This window comes from Trachemys scripta, chromosome 10, assembly GCF_013100865.1.
Source record: "Trachemys scripta elegans isolate TJP31775 chromosome 10, CAS_Tse_1.0, whole genome shotgun sequence".
Classification (NCBI taxonomy): Eukaryota; Metazoa; Chordata; order Testudines; family Emydidae; genus Trachemys; species Trachemys scripta.
The window spans coordinates 45,152,105-45,162,477 of record NC_048307.1 but is presented as its reverse complement, the minus strand read 5'-3'; the positions used below and the strand labels follow the sequence as shown (position 1 = coordinate 45,162,477).

At 41.7% G+C, this 10,373-nt stretch overlaps 1 protein-coding gene across 1 annotated transcript in view; it reads left to right on the top strand.

Annotated features, from left to right (window-relative positions):
• Positions 1 to 10,373, top strand: part of LOC117883894 (casein kinase I-like) — a 309,830-nt gene that overhangs the window by 93,144 nt on the left and 206,313 nt on the right. The window contains exon 2 of the mRNA XM_034783736.1: positions 3,691 to 4,088. Coding sequence (XP_034639627.1) covers positions 3,911 to 4,088 — 178 coding nt within the window. The 5' untranslated portion in view covers positions 3,691 to 3,910. The remainder of the gene's footprint in view (positions 1 to 3,690; positions 4,089 to 10,373) is intronic.

The window sequence follows — 10,373 nt, the reverse complement described above, 5'->3', positions numbered from 1 at the left end:
GAGTACTCGGGCGGCACGGATTCAACAGGGAGGATTTTAAGGGGTATGGGGCTCCCAGCAGCAGCTGGTGCCCCAGGCCCTTTAAATTGCCACCAGAGCCCCACTGCTGGAGCCCTGGGGTAGCGGCAGCGGGGCTCCGGGAGTTATTTAAAGGCCCGGGGCTCCCGCTGCCTCTACTGCCCTGGGCCCTTTAAATAGCCGCCGCTACCCCAGGGCTCTGGGGGCTATTTAAAGGGCCAGGACGGTAAAAGCAGGGAGGTCCTGGGCCCTTTAAATAGCCCCCAGAGCCCTGGAGTAGCGGCAGGGCTCCGGGGGCTATTTAAAGGGCCGGGGCTCCCGCTGCCTCTACGGCCCTGGCCCTTTAAATAGCCCCTGGAGCCCTGGGGTAGCGGCTGCGGGCTCTGGCAGCGGTTTAAAGGGACCGGGGCGGTAGCAGCGGCCGAGCCCTTGGCCCTTTAAACTGCTGCCGGAGCCCCCAGCTGCTGCTGCTACCCTGGCGGGGGAGGGGGGAGGCACTTACTGGTACAGGGCGGTCGGGGCTGGCTCTGACCCCATCCCTTTACGCCCAAGACCCCGCCCCTTCCGGGGGCCAGAGCTGGCCCCAATCCAGCCCCGTACCGGTAAGTCCCTGAATTTCTACTTTCACCCCTGGCCACTTCACTTTGAATGGTCACTTGAAATGTGTTAACTACTTTGCTAAACAATCTGTTCCACTTTGTATTTAGCTGTGACACTCTGAATGTTTCCCACACATAAAAGAGCTCTATGTAGCTTGAAAGCTTGTCTCTCTCACCAACAGAAGTTGGTCCAATAAAAAATATTGGATACTTCACCCACCTCGTCTCTAAGGAAACACTGACTTTTTTTCTATGGAACCAAATTTGTATCCCAAGATTTCCAGACACTCCCAGTCTAAAGACTGAGCTTAAACGTGAACAACATTTCTGCATGCAAAAGTACTGTCTTGTTATACCTTCAGTACCTATCTTGTTGTAGTGTCCTGCTTTTCTTTCCAGAAGAATCTTGCTAACCTGCATGTTGCTAATAATGCTTCAGGTCTCTCCTGTTCTTTCCTTGCAGCACATAGTTCTTCTTTGAGTAAAAAGAACAGGAATACTTGTGGCACCTAGTGTCCCTTCCAGCCCTACGTTTCTATGATTAAATTTGACCCAATTGCCCTGTATTGATCCCAATGGCTTTAATTAGGCTAACGGATTTTAGTCAGGCGACTGAAGAAGAAGTTACTCACCTTGTGATGGGCTTAACTGTGGTTTGAGATGTGTCCCCCTATGGGGGCTCCATTGTAGGTGTATCCATATCCCTGCACCTCAGATAGGTCAAATTTAATCATAGAAACATAGGGCTGGAAGGGACCTTGAAGGCATCAAGTCCAGGCCTCTGTGCTGTGGTAGGACCAAGTAAACCTAGACCCATTCCCAAACATCCAAGGTGTTTCTCCAACTTGTTTTTAAATGCATCTAATGATGGGGACTCCACAACCTCCCTTCGAAGCCTATTCCAGAGCTTAACTACCCTTAGAGTTAGAAAGTTTTTCCTAATATTTAACCTAAATAGCCCTTGCTGCAGATTAAGCCCATTACTTCTCATCCTGTCTCCAGTGGATATGGAGAACAATTGATCAGTCATTTTTATAACCGCCCTCAACATATTGGAAGACTGTTATCAGGTCCTCCATAGTCATTTTTTCTCAAGATTAAACATGACTAGTTTTTTAAACCTTTCCTCATAGGCCAGGTTTTCTAAACCTTTTATAATTTTTTGTTCTCCTGTGTACTCTTTCCATTTTGCTTACATCCTTCCTAAATTGTGGTGCACAGTCCCCCAGCTGGGGCCTGATGTAGAGCAGAGTGGGATCAGTTTCCTCCTGTGTCTTGCATACAATACTGTGTCATACTGTTTGTTTGTGACCTGTGATATACACGAGATCAGACTAGATCTGGGCTCTCAGACTGTGGGTTGGGACCCCATTTTAATGGAGTCACCAGGGCTGGTGTTAGACTTGCTGGGGCCCAGGCCAAAAGTCCAAGTCCCATTGCCCAGCATTGAAGCCTGAAGGCTTCAGCCCTGGGCAGCGGGGCTCAAATTACAGGCCCCCCCTGCCTGGAGCTAAAGCCTGCTTGGGGTGGTGGAGCTCAAGCTATGGCTTTGGCCCTCCACTCAGGGTGACAGGGCTTGGGCAGGCTCAGGTTTTGGTTACCCCTCCTGGGGTCATATAGTAATTTTTGTGCTCAGAAGCGGTTGCAGTGCAGTGAAGCTTGAGAACTGCTGGACTAGATGTTCTAATGATCCTTTCTGGCCTTAAATTCTAAAACTATGTCAACTTATTATTCATGCATAAAATGGGTCTCCCCCCACATAGCAGCAAAAATGTAAATGTGCTATTCTGTAGACTATTTTTTTCAGAATAATCAATCTTCTTTTAAGATTGTTGATATTGGAAATAGTAATTACTTACTGTACACCTACTGTTATCATAGAATCTCAGTGTTGGAAGGGACCTCAGGAGGTCATCTAGTCAACTCGCTGCTCAAAGCAGGGCTAATCCCCAGACAGATTTTTGCCCCAGATCCCTAAATAGCCCCCTTAAGGATTGAACTCTCAACCCTGGGTTTAGCAGGCCAATGCTCAAACCACTGAGCTATCCCTCCCCCCTCTAACCGGCTCTTAAAAATCTCAAATGATGGAGATTCCACAGCCTAGGTAATTTATTCCAGTGCTTAACCATTCTGACAGTTGAGAAGAAGTTTTCCTAATGGCCAATCTAAACCTCCCTTACTGCAAATTAAGCCCATTGTTTCTTGTCCTATCCTCAGCAGTTAAGAAGAATAATTTTTCTCCTTCCTCCTTGTCAAAGACTCTTATGTACTTGAAAACTGTTATGCCTCCCCTCCCACCCACCCCCAGTTTTCTCTTCTCCAGACTAAACAAACCAATTTTTTTCAATCTTCCCTCATAAGTCATGTTTTCTAGACCTTTAATCATTTGTGTTGCTCTTCTCTGGACTTTCTCCAATTTGTCCACATCTTTCCTGAATTGTGGCATCCAGAACTGGACACAATACTCCAGTTGAGGCCTAATCAGCACTGAGTAGAGCAGAATAATTAATTCTTGTGTCTTGTTTATGACAGATCCGAGAAGGATGTTTGGTGGTTGGGTGTTTTTTTTTTTTTTTTTTTTTTTTTTTTGCACAACAGTGTTACACTGTTGACTCATATTTAGCTTGTGGTCCACTATGGCTCCCAGATCCCTTTCCCATTTTGTATGTGTGCAACTGATTGTTCCTTCCTAAGAGGAGTACTTTGCATTTGTTCTTATTGAATTTCATCCTATTTACTTCAGACCATTTCTCCAGTTTGTCCAGATCATTTTGAATTTTAATCCTATCCTCCAAAGCACTTGCAACCTCTCCCAGCTTGGTATTGTCCACAAACTTTATAAGTGTACTCTCTAAGCCATTATCTAAATCACTGATAAAGATATTGAACAGAACTAGACCCATAACTGATCCCTGCGGGACCCCACTAGAAACCAGTGTAGGTGACAAGCTGTTAGTTTGTATGAAATCTAAATAGTCCATCTTTGGAAATTGTCCAGGTTTGGTTAGCAGTAAGTATTATGAAACATTAATTGATTTTATTCTTGCAATCTCATATTTCTTTTTCTTTTTAGATTCTAAAGATCTGCCTTACTGAGTTCTCCAGGAGGTAACCAACCGCTGTGGAGCTATATTAGGAGTCTGGAGATGGTGCCAAAAGAACTTCATGTTTCTATGACTTGTATTGTAACCTGACTCAGTGATACTTTTGGATATATATTTCTATTCTAAGGAGAAGAGTGTGTACTCCCAATTCTGCCAGTTTACTGGGCAGAGATTTTGTGTTGTAAGATCATGGACCATTCAAACAGGGAGAAGGATGAAAGGCAGCGGACAACAAAAGGAATGCCAGGGAGGAGTGGGCATGGTTCTCGACCGAGTTCTGCTACGTCCTCTGGTGTTCTTATGGTGGGACCCAATTTCAGAGTGGGCAAGAAGATAGGGTGTGGGAACTTCGGAGAACTCAGACTAGGTAAGAATATAGCTGTCTTAGTGGCTTGCATTACAGGAGCTTATATCTCATAATTGGTGTTTAAAATCTTAAGATAAATATCCATTACTTTCTAAGTGCTTTTAAATTTAAATAATTTATTCTGGTGTTAAAGCAACATGATTCCACAAAAGCTGATGCAGGTTGAGTGATAGAAAGGGGTGATTGTCACATGCCACAATTTCCTTGCAACTACAAAGTGCTTTTTCTGTGAATATTCAGGTATGTAATGGACTACCTTTGTTCAAGTTTTGGAGTGCTTGCACGTGCACAAATTCACAGCAAGTGACAGCTGTATATGCCCAAAGATGTGAATTCTGAATGCTCCCAGACAAACCTTGTTTAATGCATATGAAGGTTAATTTCTTGTAACCTTTTAAAATCCATTTTGCCTGTTCTAAAAAGTTTTTTACTGACCCTTTGAGCAACACAAACAACTTACTGTTAACATGCTTACTCTTGTTACAAGTAAAATTCATCGAAGGCAAAGGACGTGTTCAATAAAAGATGTTAAGAAGGAAAGTTTTTTGATAATATCTTTGCATCTCTCTCCAAATGGCTTCTCTGTTACTTGGATCTACAAAGCACAATTTACTGAAGATTATTCTTGCATCTGTCAGAAGGAAAATATCCTTTGCTTTTTGTTCTATTCACCCCTTATGCATTTGCTTCTGTTAAAGGGGTTACATCTCTATTTTGTTTTGCTTCCCTGTATCAGCTGTATGTTAGCTTGCAATATTTTCCGAACAGTTGCATAATTGTTGTTCCTACTTACTTACTAACTCTGTGAAAGGAGCACTCACAGCCTGCTTTGTTTTCTTTTGGATCAACTAGCTTGTTCTGTTCACAGGATTGAGAATAATTTGAAGGCAGTTGGAGAGTGCTGACTTCTGGAGGTCACTTAAAACTTGTTTTAAAGCAACGTTGTTCTAGCCTTGTTGGTCCCAGGATATTAGGGTATTATAATAATTTCTCTCACCAATAGAACTTGGGCAAATATAATATTACCTCACCCACCTTGTCTCTTTGTTTTAAAGCAAAACATTTACTTATGTGGTTGAGATGTTGTTGATGAGATGTTCCCAGCCTCTTTGGAGCTATACCTTAGAGCATGTGTGGTGACAGTTCTTTCAGCCAAGAAGGCCTGGATGTAGTTCCTCCTGGAACTAGTTGTTCTCTTGTGTGGACTAGAAGTGGTGGTTAATCAGTGCTGTATGTCTCAAGAAGCTGAATAAGTGTCCTCCATGGCATTTTCCCAACTCTTCTAGGTTTGGGATTGGAGGACTAAGCTACAGCTTGATACCAGAAGCCCCATGTATTGTGCTTATAGATGATACTGTCTGATCACCAATAGATTACAAAGATTCATAGACTCATTGGAATAATGAAACTCCAGTCTAGTAGTGCATATTGGTGCTGTCCTGCAGAACTGCCATTCAAGTGCAGTGGGAACTACTCTCTGAGATGTTGAAGACACTTATGATGTGACCTCTGACAAGTGGTACATGTGGCTATATTAAAGGCTTACCTCTTTCCAGATGGGAACCTCAAAGTGATATGCTAATTTCTTAGGTGGCTAGCATCAGTCACTTCTCCCAAAGAAATTAGTTTTCATTCTTGCTTCTTTAGCTTTTCTCAGTGACTTGTGGCTTTGGATAAATAATAAATTTTCATTTATTTTTAATGCTGATGCCTTTTGAATCTCCAGGCTTAAAATTTGGACATTTTTCCCTTCAGTGACCTGGCGGAATGGTGTAATTTTACTTGAGATTAAGAAATGAACTATCTCACAAGAAGTGGATTGTATGAATGTAGTAGTTTGCATTTATAACTCCTTGTTAAATGGCATGAATCTAAGCATGTTAGTACTGAAATGTAAACTAGTCTGTGATGCATGGAATTTCTGGAGTCAGTGGAATAAAATGAAAATAGCAAAATAATAAAAATAAAAAGCTAGGATCAGAATTAAACTTGGGTTCCGATTTGGGGGGAAATGACTAACCAGCGCTTTGGTATCAGGAGGATGATTCTTAAGAGGTGTTTGTAAGAGCTATGTAAACTTGATCTCATGCATAGATATTTTTTTAAACTAGAAAAAAAAAATTACTAGCCTTGACATGAATGGAACCTGTAGATAAATACTGTAGGCATCTAGTTAGTTCAGACATGACTAATCCCAGGGCTTTTCATATCTGTCAGATGACAAATCCTTTGCCAGAGTGAAGAGAACTTGTGAAGCTAAATTTAGAAAATCATGTTACTATTTATGAGCACCTTAAAACATGCTAGGCTAACAATCCCTGTTCCTCAGTGTTTACAATATAAATGGGACATGATTCAATAAATGAGGGGCATGGATAGGCAAAAAGTGGGCAATGGGAAGAGGAAAAAGCAGAGAGAGAGAGAAACGAGAAGATCTAGTGGCTATGCAGTAAGCAGTATGCAAAACTTGATGGTTCCAGTAACATGTCCGTGCCTTCTCCCCTTTACCTCTTCTCCAAAGCATGTAAGAGCAACAGAGTTGTCAAGGACAATATGAACAGCTTACTTCAAGGAAACAGATGTCTGATGCCATTGGTGATGAAATAATACCTTTGACTTGATGTTGCCCTGGCTGATTTAATTTATGTTGACAGGGCTGCAGATGGAAAAAGTCCAAAAACTCAGCTGTTCACTTGCCTCCATAGGACCCTCACAGGTTCTCTCTGGACCAACACACACAGCTGGTCACACCCTGGACCTGATGTTTTGTTTAGTTATCAATATTGAGGGCATCACAACCCAGTCACTGCTTTGGCCATCATCTCATTTAAGGCAGAGCTCTACAATCTCCCAGGCAACAAGAAAAGCCCATGATCCTGATTCTACTACCAAGACTAATGGACATCATCAAATTACAAAGCCTGCTAAAGGACAGTAGCACTGAAAGTATAGGACAGGGACTCAAGGATCTGGTGAACCATCATTGCATTCTACCCTTTGACACTGACTCCCCTAAACAGCCCCTCCCTCCCCATTGTGCACACGCATCTCATTGGTTTTCTGACCACCCTGTACCAGATGGTAAGAGGGGTTGAAACTTGAGTGACAATGATGTAAACCTAAGGTTGATAGGATGAAATAAAGAATTCGTCCAAGCCTTTACTGAGATGTATTACAGGCCAAGAGAACCTTTCTGTCAGCCTTCATTGAAGCTGCCAGATCCCACCTGAAGGAATTATCCAGAGTGGTAAACTACTTCAACAGTTCTCTGTGCCTACCGCTCACAACAGAGTTGAACACCAAGTGCTGTGAAGAGCCATCTTACTCTCATGAAAAGAACATGGTCCTTTGGGAAGGCTTTTCAAATAGCATGGAGCTGCTCCCCCACACGGGCCAGCAAACAGCCTGCCTGCATTACAGGAGTCAAGTACATTCACTCATCACCTGGTACCGGACACCCTAAAGGAGTGTTGACCAGGAAATTAAATGTGGCCCATGCTCTTCCTGGCTTTTAAAAGTAATGAGGAACTGGTGCCACTCCTGATTGGAAATAGTCATACCTCAGTCACAGAAGCAATCTTTCCTTACTACTTCAAATGTGCAATGGTGTGACTAAGGCTGAAGAAACCCAGCCTGGATACATTGATTTTTAGCTAACTATTGATGAGTCTCTGAATCTTGATCAAAGGGAGAAGTCTTGAAGACTAGATAAATATCTTTTGACTCTAGGATTCTAATATGGAAGCTTAATCTCATACGAAGTCCATAAGCCCTGGCTAGAGAACAAGGTGAACATCTCAATCATTCTGGAAGTATACTGTAGATGGTAAGGGAGGTGAGAGGAATTCCCTAATGAGGACTTTCTTCTTCTGAATGACCTCAAATACATTGCTCAGCCGTAAGTAGAATGAATAAGAAATGGTTCCTTTATAATCTGTTTTATGGAGGCACAGGCACTGCCTGGATATAGTTATTACCCAATTACACTGTTAAGAAACCTGTGAACCAAAGTCTAGAAACGGAAATGAATGCTCTGAAATGTCAGATGAGATCAGGATATCAGGGTTTCTATCTGTATTTCTTTTTCAAACAGCATTTAAAAAAGAATGTCCTGGACAGTTGTCTTTTGGACTGGTATACAGCATAGATGGATTTTATTCCATGAAAAGAGTTGTATAATGTTAGTGTCTTTTTATAGACAGCAATTTTTATATATTGTGGTCGAGGAATTCCACTGCTTACCGGTAATTCTAAGGAATTGGTGTTCTTGGACTCCAATTGTAAATTGGGATTCTCAAGTGCTTTCCCAGTGATCATTGTTGCTGCCTGATTGCTCAGGTTTAGGTAAATTTAAAACAGTATGAAACATTTTGGATATCTGCAGGCAAAATAAATTTACCGTTATCCCTGAATGGAAGATGAAAGTGTGAAGTCTTCCCGTCATTGCTTTAATCCTGGTATCCGTTCTATTGCATTGGAGATGTGGCACCAGAGGGCCCAGTTTAGCTAGAACAGAGACCTTTGGTGCCAACCAATGGGATTCTAGAAGTGGCTACCAAAATTTGTTGTTGCTCCTTGGAAACTCAGGGATGTCATTGTGCAGCTGATTGCACATAGGACAAGTCTGCAGATAATTGATCCAGCATCAGTAGGTAGTGGTGTGGATTCCAGGAAAGCTTGTGGTCTGTCTTCAGAAACAAAGCACTGACCCCAGTGTTTTGAAACCTAGATGTCTCGAGACAATAGTAACCTTGGATGCTTCCTGAGTTGGGGCATCGGCACTAGATTTAGGCATGTTAGTCATTTCTAGGGCTAGTAAGAAATGTGGCACTGAATGTTTCATAGATTCCAAGACCAGAAGGATCCACTGTGATCATCTAGTCTGACCTCCTGTATAACACAGGCGATAGGACTTCCCTAAAATAATCCCCAGAGCTTATTTTTTTAGAAAAACATGCAATCTTGATTTAAAAAGTTCAGTGATGGAGATTCCTCCCAGAACCATTAAAAAGTTGTTCCAGTGCTTAATTACTGACCATTAAAAATGTATGCCTTATTTCCAGTTTGAAATTGTCTGGCTTTAACTTCCAACCATTGGATCATGTTACACCTTTGTCTGCTTGATTGAAGAGACCATTATTAAATATTTGTTCCCTATGGAGGTACTTACACTGTGATCATCACCCCTTAACCTTCTATTTGCTAAGCTACATTGATCGAGATGTTTTCCAATTCTTTAATCATTCTTGTGACTCTTCTCTGAACCCCTCTCCATTTAGCAACAGCCTTCTAGATTATCCACCACTGTCTTCAAATCTTTTTTCAGAGTGACTTCTTCTCAGGATACGGTTCTCCATTCTGTAAATATGGCCTACATTTTTTGTTCCTAGATGTACACGTTTACATTGGCATATAAAAACTTATTTGCTTGAGCCCAGCTTGCCAAGAGATCCAGATTGCTCCATATCAGTAACTTGTCCTCTTCATTATTTGCCACTCCCCCAATATTTGTGTCACCTGCAATCTTTCAGTGATTGTTTTTTTCCAGGTCACTAATAAAAATAGCATAGGGCCAAGAACCAATCTCTGTAGGATCCCACTGGAAACACATCTGCTCAATGATAAGTCTCTGTTTACAAATTACATTTTGAGACCTATCCGTTAACCCACTCTTAATCCATTTAATGTGTGTCATGTTCATTCTATGTCATTCTAGGTTGTTAATCAAAATGTAATGTGGTACCAAGTCAAATGCCTTACAGAAGTCTAAGCATATTACATCAGCACTGTTACCTTTATTAATCAAGCTTGTAATATTAAAAAAAAATCAAGTTAGTTTGGCAGGGTCTGTTTTTCAAAAACTCTGCTGATCAGCATTAATTACTTTCCTTTAATTCTTTATTAATCAAATCCTGTGTCAACTGCTTTATTATCTTGCCTGGGATCAATGTCAGACTGACAGGTCTAGAATTACCTGGATCATCGGATTTAGCCTTTTAAATACTGACACATTAGCTTTCTTCCTGTCTTCTGGAATTTTGTCAGTGTTCCAAGACTTACTGAAAATCAACATTAATGGCCCAGTGAGCACCTCAGCCAGCTCTCTTAAAACTCTTGGATGCAAGATTTTAAAATCTGACTTTAACATTTAACTAATCTACAGCAAGAAACCAGTATAATAGGTATTTCTTCAAGTAGTGTCCCTATGGGTGCTCTCCTCTAGGTGTCAAGTATCAGGGGGTAGCCGTGTTAGTCTGTATCTACAAAAACAACAAGGATGCATCC